General features: G+C 38.5%; 1 protein-coding gene across 1 annotated transcript in view; it reads left to right on the top strand.

Moving 5' to 3' along the window:
* Positions 1–17,034, top strand: part of HSD17B4 (hydroxysteroid 17-beta dehydrogenase 4) — a 90,342-nt gene that overhangs the window by 31,566 nt on the left and 41,742 nt on the right. The window contains exons 9-14 of the mRNA XM_059175792.1: positions 4,024–4,115; positions 7,082–7,106; positions 8,930–9,058; positions 11,252–11,355; positions 12,892–13,128; positions 15,841–15,892. Coding sequence (XP_059031775.1) covers positions 4,024–4,115; positions 7,082–7,106; positions 8,930–9,058; positions 11,252–11,355; positions 12,892–13,128; positions 15,841–15,892 — 639 coding nt within the window. The remainder of the gene's footprint in view (positions 1–4,023; positions 4,116–7,081; positions 7,107–8,929; positions 9,059–11,251; positions 11,356–12,891; positions 13,129–15,840; positions 15,893–17,034) is intronic.

Raw genomic sequence — 17,034 nt, 5'->3', positions numbered from 1 at the left:
ATTGAATTCTGAATATTTCATAAAATATGTCTTTCATTTCACTAATTCACTCCTCATCTGTCTGATTTACTATTTAACATATTTAAAAAGTTTTTTCCTTTCAGTAATCCTTCCATTCCCCATTTCCAGATCTATTCTACCTATTTACTCCTGATAGTTTCTTCAGGGTTGCTTACTGTTGTGATTGTATTCTTTACTTTTTGAATTAGTAATTAGCTTTCATATATATTTTAAATTCCAACATCTCTATCTCACTGTAGTTTAAATCTGTGTGTTTCTTTTGATTTTCACTTATGGTGGTTTTCCTTCATGTATTCTTGGTGATTTTTAATCATGAGCTCTTTGTCTCATCTTAATCTTTGTTTATACTGCATTATGAAATGGTGTTTTCTTCAGAGAGGATTTGTCTTTGGTACTGCTGGAAAATAGGAGACACAGCCAACCTTGGACTACTTCATTCTTTCTTGAGCGTTGACGTTCGGTGTAGGCCCAGGATACCATCTTGATGCTGGCCTGTCTCTAAGTATATATTAGCACTGTCATTGGTATCTGCATTCAGAGTAATCCTGTATTCACTGCAGTGCAGAGCTAAGGAATATTTTCCTTATTTGTTTCCAGTCGAGAGTTATTTTCTCTACCTCAGCAATGCTTCAAAAATCGAATTTGTGGAAGCAGAAGCGTTCTTCAGAGTATCTGGCATCCTGTCATCTAGTATTTTGGAAAAAAAAACACTCGACTGAGTAATGAATCTTAAGGGTTAATTCTGTTTTCATATAACTTTGTATGTATTAGCTCTGGTAGTTCTCAGGAATTTCACTTAACCCTTAACACTTGTTTTTTGGTTATAAAATTGAGTTTAGTAAGATGTGAGCTAACTAGTAAATTTGGGATATGTTTGGAGAACTGGAAAGCAAAATATTTACTTAACATTTTTAGTGAAAATTTATGAAATAAGATGCAAGGCGGAAATATTTTTGTTATGTGGCTTTTGTTCTTTTTTCTCATCAAAGGTAATGTATGCTCAGTTGGTTTTCATAGATTCGGTTTTTTTGTTGTTGTTATTACATTCAGTATAAACCATGTGCATCTCTAATCCTCTGATTTCCGATTTTGTCAGTTGATACATAAGTGAAATGGGAGGAATGCTGTGTATTGAGATGAATGGTATATCGGTTAAGAATTTGCTTTTTCATGTAATTTGAGATATTTGGTGTCTACCTTTGTATAATAGGGAACAGAGAAAAGTGTGCCATTGGATTTTTTTCATACTTGAGAGCTATTTTAGAGGCTATATAGTGAAAAGTTTTTGGAGCTGCTCTTTAATTTATAGAGACTGTAAATGTCATCTTTGTTACATTTTAACCTAAATTTCTGTGTTTTCATTTCACAATTAAAATGTGCATTTATTTGATTTTTTAAAGATTATGATGTATATGAACAAATCATATCTCACTTGAGCCTTGGAACAGCTTGGTGGACTAGGCAGGGAAAGTGCTTTAATTAGCATCTTCCTGCTGAAAATGCAAGGTGTGACACTAAGTGCTGTTACAGGCATTGGAGCAAATTATTCAGAAGATCTGGTAAGATAATTCACGAAGGTTGTTACAGTAAACAAAATATTTTTAATGCAGACATGACAGCCTTCTGTTGGTAGAAGATGCCCTGTAGGATCTTCATAGCTAGAGCAGAGAAGTCTGTGCCTGGCTTCAAAGACTCTGGTAGGGCCTAATGCAACTGGGGACTATACGGAAGCCAGTGCTCATTTACCATTCTGAAGATCCCAGGGCCCTGAAGAAATAAGCAACATCTGCCCTGCCTGGGTTTTATAAATGGAACAAGAAAGCCTTGACAACAACACATCTGTTCGCAGTATGATTTATTGAAAATTTTAATATTCAAGAAATTTAATATTGAATATTTTAATATTCATGAACTTAAATATTGAATATTTGAAGCCCACTCTTGAGACCCAGTACTCAAAAGAAATGATCCCTTTCAGAGTATTACTGCTCTTTAACAATGCACCTGCTCACCCAGAAGCTCTGGTGGAGATAGAGGAGAGGAGGGTTGTTTTCAGGCCTGCTAACGTCATCCATTCTGCAGCCCATGGATCAAGGAGTCATTTTAGCTTTCAGGTCTTATTAATGAAGAAATACATTTTGTAGGCTAAAGCTGCCATAGATGGTGATTCCTCTAATGGATCTGGGAAAAATAAATTCAAAACTTTCTGGAGAGGATTCATCATCTAGATGCCATTAAGAATGTTCGTGATTTGTGGGAGGAGGTCAAAATATCGGCATTCAAAAGAGTTTGGAGGAAGTTGATTCCCATGAACACAGATGATTTGGAAGGATGGAAACAGTGCAGATGTGGTGGAAAGAGTGAGAGATCTAACATTAGAAGTGGACCCTGAAGATGGGACTGAATTGCTACCATCTTGTGATCAAACTTGGATGGTTGAGATGTTGCTTCTTAGGGATGAGTGGAGAAAGTGGTTTCTTGAGATGGAATCTGCTCTTGGGGAAGATTGTGTGAAGACTGTTGAAATGACTACAAAGGATTTAGAACATACATAGCCCAAGTTGATAAGGCAGCGGCAGGATTGGAGAGCTTGGCTCCAATTTTGAAAGAAGTCCTGGTGTGGGTAAAATGCTGTCAAATAGCACTGCATGTTACAGAGAAATTGTTTGTAAAAAGAAGAGTCAAGTGGGGTGCCTGGGTGGCTCAGTCATTAGGCTTCTACCTTCAGCTCAGGTCATGATCCCAGGGGTCCTGGGATTGAGCCCTGCATCGGGCTCCCTGCTCAGTGGGAAGCCTGCTTCTCCCTCACCCACTCTCCCTGCTTGTATTCCCTCTCTTACTCTCTCTCTGTCAAGTAAATAAATCTTAAAAAAAAAGAAAAAAAGAAGAATCAAGCAATGGGGCATACTGCATTGTCTTATTTTTACAAATTGTTGGGGCGTCTGGGTGGCTTGGCTGTTAAGTGTCTGCCTCCAGCTTGGTCACGATCCGGGGATCTTGGGATCGAGTCCTGCATTGGGCTCCCTGCTCTTTTGGAGGCCTGCTTCTCTCTCTCCCACTCCCCCTGCTTGTGTTCCCTCTCTCACAGTTTCTCTCTCTGTCAAATAAATAAATAAAATCTTAAAAAAAAAAAAAAAAAAGGAAAGAAAGAAATTGCCACAGCCACCCCAGCCTTCAGCAACCACCACCGTCATCAGTCAGCAGCCATCTACATGGAGGCAAGACCATCCTCTACCTAAAACATTGTAACTCACTGAAAGCTCACATGCTGGTTTGCATTTTTTAGCAATAAAGTATTTTAAAATTAAGATGTGTGCATTGTTGTTTTAGGCATAATGTTATCATACCCTTTAATTGTAGGATAGTATAAACATAGCTATTGTATGCAGTGGGGAACCAAAAAATTCACTTGCCTAGCTTTTTTGGGGATATTTGCTAATTGTGGTGGTCTTGAACCAAACCCACAATATCTCCAAGGTATGCCAGTTCCTTTCTACTCTGTCAAGTTGCTCACAGAAGAATATGCATTGGGAAAATACTTCTTCCACTTTGTTACTCATCAGTAATCAGTTGCATTTCATATCATTATCTTACTGCCATTATCGTTGTCAGTGTTGTTTTGTAGTTTCCTAGCCACTGGCTAAATTGCTGAGAGGGTGAAATTGTTTTGGAAATGAATGGTAGGTACTTCAGCTCCTCATGTTAGATAGAGTTTTGCTCACTAGTTACTGCCTAGGTGACTCTAACTTGTATTCAAGGTGTGTCTATTACCTTCTAAGTTAGAAGCTTGAGGCAGCTTCTGGAATGTCTCCATTGGGATGCAACAGTTCTTCCAGAAGCTTTGAATGTTAGGCTGACTGATTATGTAGATCTAGTTTTGTTCTTACTTATTTAACAAGTCTCTGAGTTACCTGTAATGTATGAGGAAGGAATTTTCAGAAAGCACAATCATTGATTATGTATGGAGACATTCTTCTTTATAATCTTTTTTTGGTCCTTCAGATCTCATGGAAGCTCTGAAGCCGGATTACGTGGCCCCGCTGGTCCTTTGGCTTTGCCATGAGAGCTGTGAGGAAAACGGTAGCTTGTTTGAGGTATTCTGCACCTTCCTGTTTTCTCTCAGAGCAATACTTGTGTAATATGTGAAAAATGATCTAAACATTAGTGTTTTCCAGTTGTTCAGATTAGTAAACATCTGTATGGGTTGATATCACTTGTGTATTTTTTATTACCATGGTTGACTAAGGAACAAATGCTGATGAATTTCCTTTTCAGAAGAAGTAACAGTAACTTCATACATTGTTTTTCCATATTTCTTCATTTCTAATCTTATCAAATGAAAACATGGCTGGTTTGATGTCTTTGTTCAAATGGAGAAAGTTTTATTTGGTTTGGGAACTTGGATGTGGAAGTAGAAGGATAAAGGGTTGGGTTTAGTGTCAGCGAGGCTGGGTTTTGAATTCTTTGAATTGCTGGCTCACTGGAATATTGTGCAGATTAATGTCCCTGAGTGTCAGTTTTCTTGTTTTTTTTGTGGTGACAACTAGAAATCATACTTTTAATTTTTAAAAAGATTTATTTATTATTTGAGAGAGAGAGAATGCAAGTGGGAGGAGCGGGAGAGAGAATCTAAAGCCGACTCCACCCTGAGCGTGGAGCCTAGCACAGGGTTTGATCCCATGATCCAGAGATCATGACCTGAGCTGAAACCGAGTCAGATACTTGGCTAACTGAGCCACCAGGGCCCCCAAAATCATATTTTTAAAATCTTGGCATTGGATTTAGTACATAACAGTCAGACTTCAGGGGCTCCTGGTTGACTCAGTTGGGAAGTGTCTGCCTTTGGCTCAGGTCATGATCTCAAGGTTCTGGGATCGAACCCCGCATCAGACTCTCTGCTCAGTAGGGAGCCTGCTTCCCCCTCTCCCTCTGCTGCTCCCCCTTGCTTCTGCTCTTTCGCTCTGTCAATAAATAAATAAAATCTTTACAACAAACCAAATAAAACAGAAAAACCAGTCACACTTCAATTTTAACTATTCTATCGCTATAGAAGAAATTTACGCTGGGTGTGATACATGAGTAAACATAACTTACTATTTTAACTTTAAAAATAAACATTACCATTTTTCCTTGCTTTAGAGCTTTAAATGTTCATTGTAAAATCGAAAAGCACACATCTGCTAAGATCTAGTTTTTAATTCCACAAAGTCCTTTTAGATCTCTTTATGCCAATTAATCCATCTTTGATTCCTCATTTGGGTGTGATCTCTCTTTTTTTTTTCCTGGGACTGTTATATTTTAGATCCTTGCCCCCAACCCTTATTTGATTCTTTGTGGGAATAATGAACCTGTTCTATGAAGAATACTAGGAAATCTGAAAATATATCTTGGTAGCAAAATAACTTGGCTTAGTTTGAAGTGAATACTATATTAATCACATACATTTGAATAAAAAGCTATTTAAAAAACAGTCTGCACATGTCTAAGTAGAAGAGTGTGCCCCCACTTCCTTAATCACAGCTGTTGAAAATTAGAGGCAGAAAGAACTTTATATAAGACCTTTGCAAATTTACCAGTATTAATCCATCTGGGGCCCAGAACTTGGCCTACCTGTCTTTTACATCATTAAGGAATTTCATAAACTTTTTATGCTTTTTACATTTACATTTGTTATTACTTTTGTGGACAAAAATCATACATGCCTTTGTAGAAAAAATAAACTGGAAAGTTTAGAGAAGAAAATAAAGATCGTCAGCATTACCCCTATTCAGATATAACTGCTGTTAGTATTTTTCTGTATCCTTCTAGGCTTTTTGTGCCTCTTAAATGAACAATCTTTTTTTCCCTTATATCTGCGTCTTAAACGCACAGCCAAACCTACTGAGACAACAAGGTCATTTTGTAGGTGAAGTTTTGTATGTTGTTCTTTTACTATGTTGTGAACATTTTTAGTGAGGAACATTTGGTGTGCATGATTGCTAAAATACAGTAAGAAACATCTGTGATATTCCAACTGAAACCTTGAAAATAAATTTTGCCACTTTGTTTGCAACATTCTGAGAGGTATCTAGAGTGTAGGATGGAGACCGTTTGGTTCAGTTGGAGCTCCTGCTTCCAGTGCCTGGGAGGAGCTTACAGCTTGAGGCTTCATTCCCCAAATGTGGTAAAATAGAGTCTCTCTCTTGTCTGTTACCAAAACCACTGTTGATTTGTCTGCTCTGACAGCATCAGGGCTAATGGGTCTACTGTAAAAGTTGTGGGCATATTCATATAGAGGAAAAGGGTGAAAAAGGCCTTACTTGGCTTAAAGCCCAAGGATGTGTCGTGTCTCTGCATACATTTTCTGTTGGCCTGTTCATGTGGAATTCTCATGGTAAATTCTGGCACAGTGTAGTTGTGCTTGAAGATTGATGACAAGATTTTTTTTTTTTTTTTTTTTTTTTAATGAGAGATTCTCTTCTGGGGATTCTCTAGGAAAAAAACTGATGTTTCTGTGCAGCAATTAACATATTTGGTCATTTGCCTTTTCTCTACAAAAGATACTATAGAAATGACTGTATGTAGTTCATTCAGTCAAGTCCTACTTTTATTTTTCTTTTCTTTTTATTCCCTAGAACTTTCTAGAGGGATGTGTTCTTTTCCACCTGTGGTGTGCTGGACAGGTTTAATATTTTATTTTACCTTGATGGTTATCTCATGAAGAGCTGTCTCATTATTTTACATAAGGGAAATCTGGATTTAGGGAATTCACATAAATTGGTGAAGGTCACACAACTAGTAAGTAGAAGAATTAGTACGAAACCTTGGTTTCTGACCTCAGTCATGCTTTTCCGCCATACACAATTCTACTACCTTGTGTTACTTTCTGTTTTTACCCTGAGAAGATGAACAACACACAGTCCTGGAGGCTGGTGGGCTCTTGTAGAGCTGTTTTCTTTTCATCCATTGTAATCTAGCCCTCTGATACTCTTAAAGAGGTAGATGCCTGTTTTTCTAATTTAACAAATTCTCTGCGTGATTCACTTTAGATGGTGTAACTGTTTTTTCTTCTTTTTGGTAGGTTGGAGGAGGATGGATTGGAAAATGTAAGTCTCTTTCAGTGTTTGGTTTGCCATATGTTGTTTCTGTATTTTTTTTTTTTTTAAAGATTTTATGTATTTATTTGTCAGAGAGAGAGAGAGCGCACAAGCAGGCAGAGTGGCAGATGGGGGCAGAGAGAGAAGCAGGCTCCCTGCTGAATAGGACTTGATCCCAGAACCCTGGGATCATGACCTGAGCCGAAGGCAGCCGCTTAACCAACTGAGCCACCCAGGTGTCCCTGTTTCTGTATTTTTAACCCCGAACATCCAGTTGGAACTGCATAAAGATCTTGCCAAATGCCTCACTCTTGGAGCTCGTGCATACATAGTCACACGCAAATGTGGTTTTACCAACAGGTATTCTAAAGTGTGGAAGCTGTTCTGCACGCCTTTGGCATTTTTAAGAAACTATTGAGCTGTTGTTTTTCCTGTTGGCAGCCCTTATTTCAGATCTTGTCTGTTCCTTCAGACAGCATCGTCTCTTTTTATATTGGTGTTTGTCCTTCCGTGTGTCTGGAGTCCCACAGGATCGTTGTCGCTGTTTCTGCAGAGAAGTGAGTGGGAGAGAGGGTGGTTTGGGAAAGCTGAGAAGACCCCTGTGCTAGGTGGCACACAACGGGAAGGTTCTCCAGTTCTCTCATTGGAGTCTTTTCTTCCTTGGGGTCATGAGGCAGCAGGAGGTGACAGTGAGGAATCACATGGACAACTTACGGAGACAGAAATTGCAAATGATACCAGGAAATTTTTCTACTTCACTCCAGTAGGAAATTCATTTGGCTTCAACCCTCTATTTCTCCAGCTCTCCAATCTTGTGTGCTCCAAATTGGATAATTGCTTCATGACATTTAAAAAAAAAATGTGAAAATTCCAGTATCTTAAATCAAGTTTTCAGTTGGTTGCTGGAATTAGAATTAATTGAGTTATTTAAAAGGTGATCATTATTGGAGGGTATTGTTATAACATAGAGTATCTATATTCTCATCATTAATGGCCATTCTCTTCAGTTATTAAAGTAATGTATACTACGTGAGTATTACTCAGTATAAGTGTCTCAGGATATCATTTAAGAAAAAAAAATCAGTTGTTGAAATAAAAGCTCTTTCTGGGACTTTATTAGTGGGAAAGCTTTAGAAGCAGGCTTTTCAGTTACTCCCTGAAACAGATCTTTAGTTTAATAATCATCAAAGTCTGACCATTATGTTTAAATAAGGTTACTAGTGGGTGTTTTATTCCTTGGGCTTTTTGAGAAGAAAATGGTGTTAAAAATTCTCCTCATAGAACTTATGCAGCAATAATGATTTTTGTGCATCTGCCCTATTCTAGTTGACTTCCTGTGATGAGGGAGCAAGGGAGAATTATCTGGGGCTGTGTGATGTATTAATTTGGTTATCCGGGTCTTTGACCTGTTACCACCACCTGTCCTCACTTTGCTATTTAAACAAAGCTCTATTCTGTTATCTGGAAGTATATTACCCGAGTGATCTGGGGTCATGAAGTCAGTCTCTTGGTGTGATTATATATAATTTCAATTTTTCTGAGTCAGCCTTAATTCTACCTTTAGTAGTGTCTGGCAGAGTCAGAGGAGAGGTTTTTTCCTTCAGCTTTAAATATATCTATTTTTAATTCACATTATCCTAATGGGTTTGTTATTTCAAGAAAAATATATTTAAAGGGCTTGTAGTAAAACTCTTCAGATATTAGAACCTATTTTTCCCCCTGAATTTCCTTTTTCTTGAAGTTGAAAAAAATTCAAAAGGCTCAGATGAATTTTACTTTCTGTGTCCCTCTTAAACTCTGTGCTCGGTGTCTTGTTTTGTTTCTGTGACCAGTACGCTGGGAGCGGGCTCTTGGAGCCATTGTGAGACAGAAGAATCAGCCAATGACTCCCGAGGCTGTGAAGGCCAACTGGAAGCAGGTCTGTGACTTCGATAATGCCACCAAGCCGCAAAGAATTCAAGGTAGGGGCCCACGTCCCTTCACTCCTGGCTGGGGAACCGGAGGCAATAGAGCGTTCTCTGCTCTTAGGGAATTGTCTTCTGTTTTAACTAGAGCACATTTTCTACTCTGGTAGCTGTTAGACCTCCTCGCATTTAAGATATATGTATGCCAACCCTCTTTTCTGTTTTCCTGGCTTCTTACAATCCTGTGTTTTTGGCGGGCATCTGGGTGGGGGATGGACGAGGTGTTCACCCTTCCATGCTCCATGTGTCTGCTCCCTGTCTGACGGCTCATTTCAGGGTCTTCTGGTACTGAACCATATCCTCCTTACCTTCCCGGGTTTTTCTCTATTGCCCTAAAAGTTCATTTAGGCCAGTTTTGTTTAGGCTTAGCTCATTTCTGTCTTGTGAGTAGATTTTGCTTTTTTTAGCACTTTGCCTTTGCTGCTGTTTCTCTGCCCTTCTCAAAGGCCCCTTCCTCCCCTTATCACCTCTCTAATTGTAGTGCTTCTTTAGAAATCTAAGCTCAAGCCGGGATGTTCACCACACCACCCCCAGATATTTCAGGCTACATTGATCTCTCTCAGCTCAACTCTGACTACTTAGCATCTCATCAGAGCTGCTTTTGTTTCATAGTATGTGGTTTCTTAACTGCACAGTGTGTTCCTTGGGAGGCAGAGACTGTGTCTTGTAAGCACTGCTTTTGTATTTGGTGCTGAACTCAGAGAGGATTCAGTAAATGCTTGTTACCATGAATTACATCTGTGGTCTCCACAGGAATAGACAGCCAGTACAAGTCACATTTTTTTCTAGTATAACTCACATATATGCATATAGTGTATGATGTTCAAAGGACTTTTCTGGAAAAGATAATGATTCAGTTACTTTACAGAGAAATCTTTTTCTTTTTTCTTTTAGTTGTTTTGTATTCAGTGTTTGTTAGGAGAATATATCTTAAAAACGTACTATTCTGGGTTTTTTTACCCCTCTCCTTCCTGACACTTTCCTGCCTGCGGGTATGCTCTCTGAAATTTTCGTTGTGCTCTTTCTCAATCAGATGATAGCATGATTGTTATGTTATTGATGGTAGCATTTGCTGTATTCCATAGTTTGATGTTGGAGATAAATTGAGTCTGTGAATGATAGTTACCCATTGATGAAAATGAATGAAAGAAGAAAGAAGTACATTAAAAACTTTCCTCTGATGTCCAAGTTCCATTGTATTGCCTTAAAAATATTATAAGGAAAAAGCTAACTAAATGAATCACATAGTTATAAATGAAAAAAATACCTGTAAGTATTTGAAGTACAGTTAGAAGAAAAATCTCACATTTTCTGTAGAAATGTTCTTATCTTCCAGATGACACAACTAATCCCCAGACAGCCTCAGTGACTGGCCAAGCTTGCTCGGTGTCTGAGCCAAGTTAACTCAGGCTGCCTGTGTCTGATGTGGTGCCCTAAGCCTGTGGCAAGGTGACTTTCAGTTACAGGCCTCCCTCTGGTAGCAGTCTGAGTGGGGTGGTGAGAGGAGGATTCAGTGGCCCAAAGCCTCCCCACTAGTATCCCTGATCACGTTGCATTCTGTGGTTTGCTTAGAGTTTTGGTCTAAGTTTGGAAGGAGGCCCAGAGCGCTAATGTTCGTTAGAAAGGTCCCAGAGTCTTTGGAATCTTCTGGCCTATAGGGATGCCTCGTGAAACTCCTTTCTTAACTTTTTTTGACCCCAGAATCGCAGCTTCTGAACCCTGTCTGGAATCTGTGGTCATGGTGATGTTTTTCCTTGGAAGATTTTTTAGTACCGTCTTCAAAGCTATTGCTTGAGATGGGGTGGGCGGGGAACTCAAGGGTAATCTTGGCATTATTCCATCCTGGAGGAGGGGGCTGTGGCGGGGAGAGAACAGAAACTAGCTTTTCCTTCACCAAAGACTACATGTCTTTGGACAAGGGTCTGCGGAGTTGTAAAATCCATCAAAGACATTGCAAAGCTTAGAACCTCCTTAGAATCATAATCCAGGAAGAGGATGCTGGACGGTGCCTTGTTCTCCACTGAAAACCCCCAGTTACCCTTGGTCTGTTTCAGAGTCTTTGATAGTGCTTTTCTATAAAAGCCTGACCTTTCGTATTCAGTTCTGAGGTAGAGGAGTGATTATTGAGCATGTGGTAGCTTTTCTTAGTCACGTCTTTAACAAGAGCATCTTTGTTGCTATTTTTTTTAGAATCAATTGGCGGTATAATTGGAGTTCTAAATAAAATAGATTCAGAGGGAGGAGTGTCGACAAATCCTACGAGTCAGGCAGCATCAACAGCTACATCAGCTTTTGTAAGTTGGGGGGAGAAGCCTATGCTTTTTCTGAAGATTCTCTCTTTTCTTTGTTTCTCTCTTTTCTTTTCTGTGATACGAAAATTATTATTTCCCAAGCTGCTAATTTATTGTTAAATAGGAAAGATAAGTGACAATGAAACTTCTCATAAAATATGTACTGAATAGTTACAGAATTTGAATAGACGTAAGGCTAAGATGTAGCCTTTGTAACTTTTACTTCTTTTTAAAAATTTTTTTATTTATATTTTTTGCTTTTACTTCTTTAGTATAATTAGACAAGTATCTTCCCCCTCTGCCCTTTATTGGTACCATTGTTAATAAGCCTACTTTAGTTACCATTTTTCTAACTTTTTAGAAAAAGATGTCTGTTTCAGTGTCTCTTTGAGGCCTTTTTTTTCCCCCTTCTTTAGGGAAAGCATCTATAGATTGTATATTGGAACTATTTCAACATGGCTGCACATAGCCTCCCATTATGTCAGAAATTCTAATAGAAGTGTGGTTCTAGCTTGTGTGAAGTTTGCTGATTTACTATCTCGCATATTTAGCCTTTAAACAAAAAAATTGTATTGCGTAAATAAAAATAAATCATTTGATGAATTTGATTTTAAAAGTTTGTGACTCAGGGCAGACATAGTGATAAAGTTAACCATTTCATTTTAACCCTGTGAATATGATCGGGTTATAAATATGATTTTACTTTAGAATAGGTTTTGGTAAACTTTTTCAGGAAAGGCCCAGATAATAAGCGTTTTGGGCTTTATGGACCACATACTATTTCTGTCACATATTCTTCCTGTTTTTCCTTTTTTAACCACTCCTGAAAAATGTAAAAAGCATTCTTAGCTCCCAGCCCTTATTTGATGACTCCCGTTTCAGAATGAACATGATTGACAGTTGGACGTCACTCTTTTTTAACCTAATATATATTTCACACGTTAGCTAGACATATCATAACTAAGTAAAAAAATACAATGTCAATGAGATAAGGGACATTCCTAGCAAGGAACTGAAGGTAAAATTGCAATTTTACTAAAACCATTAAGAGGCAGTCTCATGTACAACAGTACAACACAGCATTATGCAGTGTTCGGCTCATCTCTTTACAGTGAATTTTATACAGTATCTCTTATAGGGAAGTTCACTATCCCTGTTTATGACACATTCATAATAATTATTAGTTTTTTTGTATTTTTGAGTGGCTAACTGTTGCTGAATCAGTAGGGCTTCTCACTATCAGATATAGGAAATTTGAAAATGAGACATACTGTTGCTAAGAAGCAAACAATGCAGAAGTACTTATCTGTAAATGAAGTCCTTTTCTACACATTTTCTGATTGTTTTTTTATTAAAATAAAGTCAAATGAAACAGTTAAGAAACCCCATGGATTTCACCAGCAGGGCATTCTATTCACATCTCTTCGAAAGCAAGATAGGTGTGGCATGCAAGCAGATAGTAGTTTTGAAAAAAATTAAAATGTTAAGCATTGGACAGAAATATCAATGAGAAAATAATTTTCTCTATCTCTCTCATAGGCTGGAGCCATTAGCCATAAACTTCCTTCCTTTTCCTCTGCTTATACGGAACTGGAAACTATTATGTATGCCCTTGGCGTGGGGGCATCGATCAAGGAACCGAAAGATATGAAATTTATATATGAAGGAAGCACCGATTTCTCCTGTTTGCCTACCTTTGGAGTTATTATAGCTCAGAAACCTATAGTAGGTGGAGAATTATCAGAGATTCCTGGGCTTTCAGTCAATTTGGAAAAGGTATCCATAATAAGAAATCTTTATTTTGCTTTTTTTGGTTTCTTTAAATATGATTGATCTCTCTCACATTGTGTGTGTGTGTGTGTCTGTGTGCACGGGCGTGTGTGTACACACGTATGTGTATTAATAAAACTGGGGCACTTGATACAGGAATAAAGACTTTGCATATCTTTGGATTTTTCTTTAAGCATAAGAGAAGAGAGTTAGTTGAAGGGGCAAGCAAAAAGAATAAAAGAGCATTAAGGTCCCCCCGGCTATGGCATAATGTTCTTAATTCTCTCTCTGCCGTTTACTTGCTGTTTGATCAAGGGTAAAGAACTTCGCTAAGATTCAGTTTCCATGTCTATAAAATGGGGGTGATAATTCTTACCTGATGATACTGGTGAAGGAGCAACCCAGGTCATGATCTGGGAAGAGGATTTGAGGCAGAGAGAACAAATGTGGAAGGCCCTGAGGCGGGTGCATTCTTGGCTTATTCTGGGAGCAGGAAGGGGGCCAGTATAGCTGTGGGAGGAGCCAGAGGACAGTGGTAGGAGAAGAGGGCCTTGTAGTCATTAGGATTTCAGCTTATCACTGTTTGTAGTGTTTTGAGTGGAGGAGTGATAGGATCTGCCTGTGTTCACGCACAGGCTCATTTCTGCTACTCTGTAGATGATACGGGAGCCCAGCAGAAGCAGAGAAGCCTGTTAGGGGTCTCTTCTATAATTTATACAAAAGGCTGGATGTGAGGGAGAGGAAAAAGGAGTCAAGGATGAAGGTTTTTGTAACTTGGATGATATATGTGCATATATGTCTCTATACATTATTTATAATTACATGTAATATATTAACTATGTGTAGTAATTAATATAACATATTATATATCATAAGGTAGATATATACAATTACTTTAAGGTGGGGATGATCAGGAGTTGGTTTTGGACACACCTGAGTTTCTTTGACTCATCCAAGTGGAGGTCTACAATGGGCAGTTGAATATATGAGTCTTGAATGTGGGGAAGCGGTGCTGCTGGGGTTCTTAGACTTTGATTGATGTGTAAAGACACAAGACTAGATGAAACAGTGTAAGGTAGGAATGTAAGTAGAGAAGAGCCTGAGCTCAGGAACCCTCAAGTGTTGAGAGGGTGAAGACATGTGGAAAAATTAGCCGGAGAGACTGAAAAGGAATGACTGGTGAGGGATGAGCTCTGATTATGAGCTCAGGTGGATGTGGTATTTGAGAAGCAAAGCGAATAGATTGTTTCAGGAAGGAAGGAGTTGAACAACTGTGAGAAAGTTTTTGAGGTGAGGTAGATTTCATTTCTTGGAGTAAGGTTTCAGTACTGAGCCCAGGGATAACTCTTGAATCATACATAGAGCTATGAGCCCATTCCTCTGACTTTGATAATTAGAGGACCCATTTACTAGAAGGTCGATTAGCCCATTGCTGCTCTGAATCTGTAAAAACGGATTTTTAAAAAAAGATTTTATTTATTTGACAGATCACAAGTAGGCAGAGAGGCAGGCAGAGAGGGAGGGGGAAGCAGGCTCCCTGCTGAGCAGAGAGCCCGGTGTGGGGCTCAATCCGAGAATCCTGAGATCATGACCTGAGCTGAAGGCAGAGGCTTAACCCACTAAGCCACCCAGGCACCCCCTGAAAACTGATTTTTATTTGAGCATCTGATGAAGTTGGGAGGGAGGCAAGAGGTATATATACAAGTAGTTTGTTGTTTTAGTCCCTGTCCCATGGTCTTTGCTGCATCCAGTTTTGTTTGGATAATTGAAGTACAGACAATTAAAGCAAATGTTTCAAATTTCTGCAAAATACTCCTTCTGAGTTGGAAGGAGTTGGAACAGTCATAAATGGTGTTCAGAATCTCTGGCAAGGAAGAGTAGCCATCTTGAATCAAAACCCCTGTCTTCCCAGCTTCAAGCCTCCAGACTTTGTGATACAGTGGACTGTCCCGCATTTGTCCCATTTGTTCCCTTCTGGGCTTGGAGAAAGATACGAAATTAAAGCCATCCCGTGCCAGTGGGTGTGGTCACTTGAACATGTTGATCGGGTTTTGTTTTTCCTGTCCTATTACTTTCCTACCCGTATTGATGTATTCTTGTTTCCATCCATTGAGGTTATGTGGCTATCAAGTTACACTTATCTACTAATAGATAATTTATAAGACGTATCTTATAGATAAACATATATCTATGGCTCTCTCTATAGAAATAGATAATTTATAAGCTATTACACCAAGGAAATGTTGATATTGATAGTTTTTTACTTTGAACGTGGTTGTAAGGTTTACTTTTGTGTTTTACTGAGTTGTTTGTATGTGGTATGTGTGATTTGAAATTACTTTACTTGCATGGCCAGTTTGTTTATTTTTATTCAACGACAGTTATTAAATACCCAGTATATTCCAGACACAGTGATAAGCTTAGTGTTTGTATTGGCAAATAATCCATAATTATCAGTCAACAAAGAGTCATGAATGCCAAAAAAGAACGCAAAGATACCTTTTCTGCTTCAGAAGCTCTGACAGTCTTTAGATTGGGAGACTGATTAATTTTGCATCATATGCTTAAGAAGTAGAAGCGAAACCGAGACAGGTAATTTGGGGGAAGTAATGACGTGAGTGTGTGGATGGTGAGATATCACTTGTGATTAGCAGTATTCACAGCAGAACCTGTGAGACAGGAAAGTCGGCTAATAAACTTGTGTTTATTCTGCCATAGGTTCTCCACGGGGAGCAATACTTGGAGTTATATAAACCACTTCCCAGAGCAGGTGAGTTCATGATACACTGATTTCTTAATCATACCCTCGTTTTATTTCCTGACTAACCTTCCAAACCATTGTGTGAAGTGGGCACAGAATGACTTAAATAAATCATATGGCAAGGTGCTGATGTGCCTGTCAGCCGTTAGAGTAGATTGATGCGAAGGAGTAGCTGTTTTGGTGACCTTAAACTTTGTCCTGTTATGGTCTTTATTAATAAATTACTTCAGAGTACTGACAGTTTATCTCCACGGATGTATATGTTATTAGCAATGGAAAAAAGTCTTTTCTAAAAGTATGTGTATTCTAAACCTAGTAATTGTGTGTAATCTACTGTGATTCCTATGAATATAGTTTTTGATTCCTTTCTCAGGTGTTTATATTGGTAGTGATTTTCATTAAGCAAACCACATTAAAAGATACAGCTGAATTTCTTGCAATTAACTTTTTCCTATTTTCTTTTACAGTAAATAAAATCACATCTGCCTTAGTAATGAATTTTCTTTTTCTCAGTAGTATCTGACTAGTTCAGTTAAGCTGCTTTTCTCATTCTTCCACTATAATTTGACAGATTTGGTTTATTTCACTGCTCTAATGTCAGCATGTTGTCTAAATACTGACCATATAAGATGGCAAAATTAAAAAAATGTTTATCATTTCACATTATATAATGTAGAGGTCAGCACATAGCTGGACTCCTTTAATGTTTCCCCAGATCTTTTTATTTTACTAAAAATGTTGTGAGATTCTTACTGCTTCAAGCCGAAAAGCTTTATTGCAGTGTATTACAGCCCACGTTTTCTGTGAGGCGGTGTCCAGTGTATGACAGCTGCCTTCAGGTATCCACTGGTCACCTACCATGTGCAAGGCACAGTTTTCAGTTTTAGATGAATTCTCTAACCAGGCTACATCCTGAAACAGTCTGTTACTACATTGTATTCTTTTACTGTTATTTTATTTCATTTTGTTATTTTTTATTTTTTTTAGGAGGGGAGAAGGGCAGAGGGAGAGAGAGAATCTCAGGCAGGTTCCATGCTCAGCATGGAGCCTGACATGGGACTCAATCTCACAACCCTGAGATCATGGCTTGAGCCAAAATCAAGAGTCAGACACTTAACTGACTGAGCCATCCAGGCACCCCTTCCTGTTAT

The sequence above is a fragment of the Mustela lutreola genome, chromosome 5, assembly GCF_030435805.1.
Source record: "Mustela lutreola isolate mMusLut2 chromosome 5, mMusLut2.pri, whole genome shotgun sequence".
Taxonomy (NCBI): Eukaryota; Metazoa; Chordata; class Mammalia; order Carnivora; family Mustelidae; genus Mustela; species Mustela lutreola.
The sequence above is the reverse complement of the archived record's forward strand: the minus strand, read 5'-3'. Positions and strand labels throughout refer to the sequence as shown.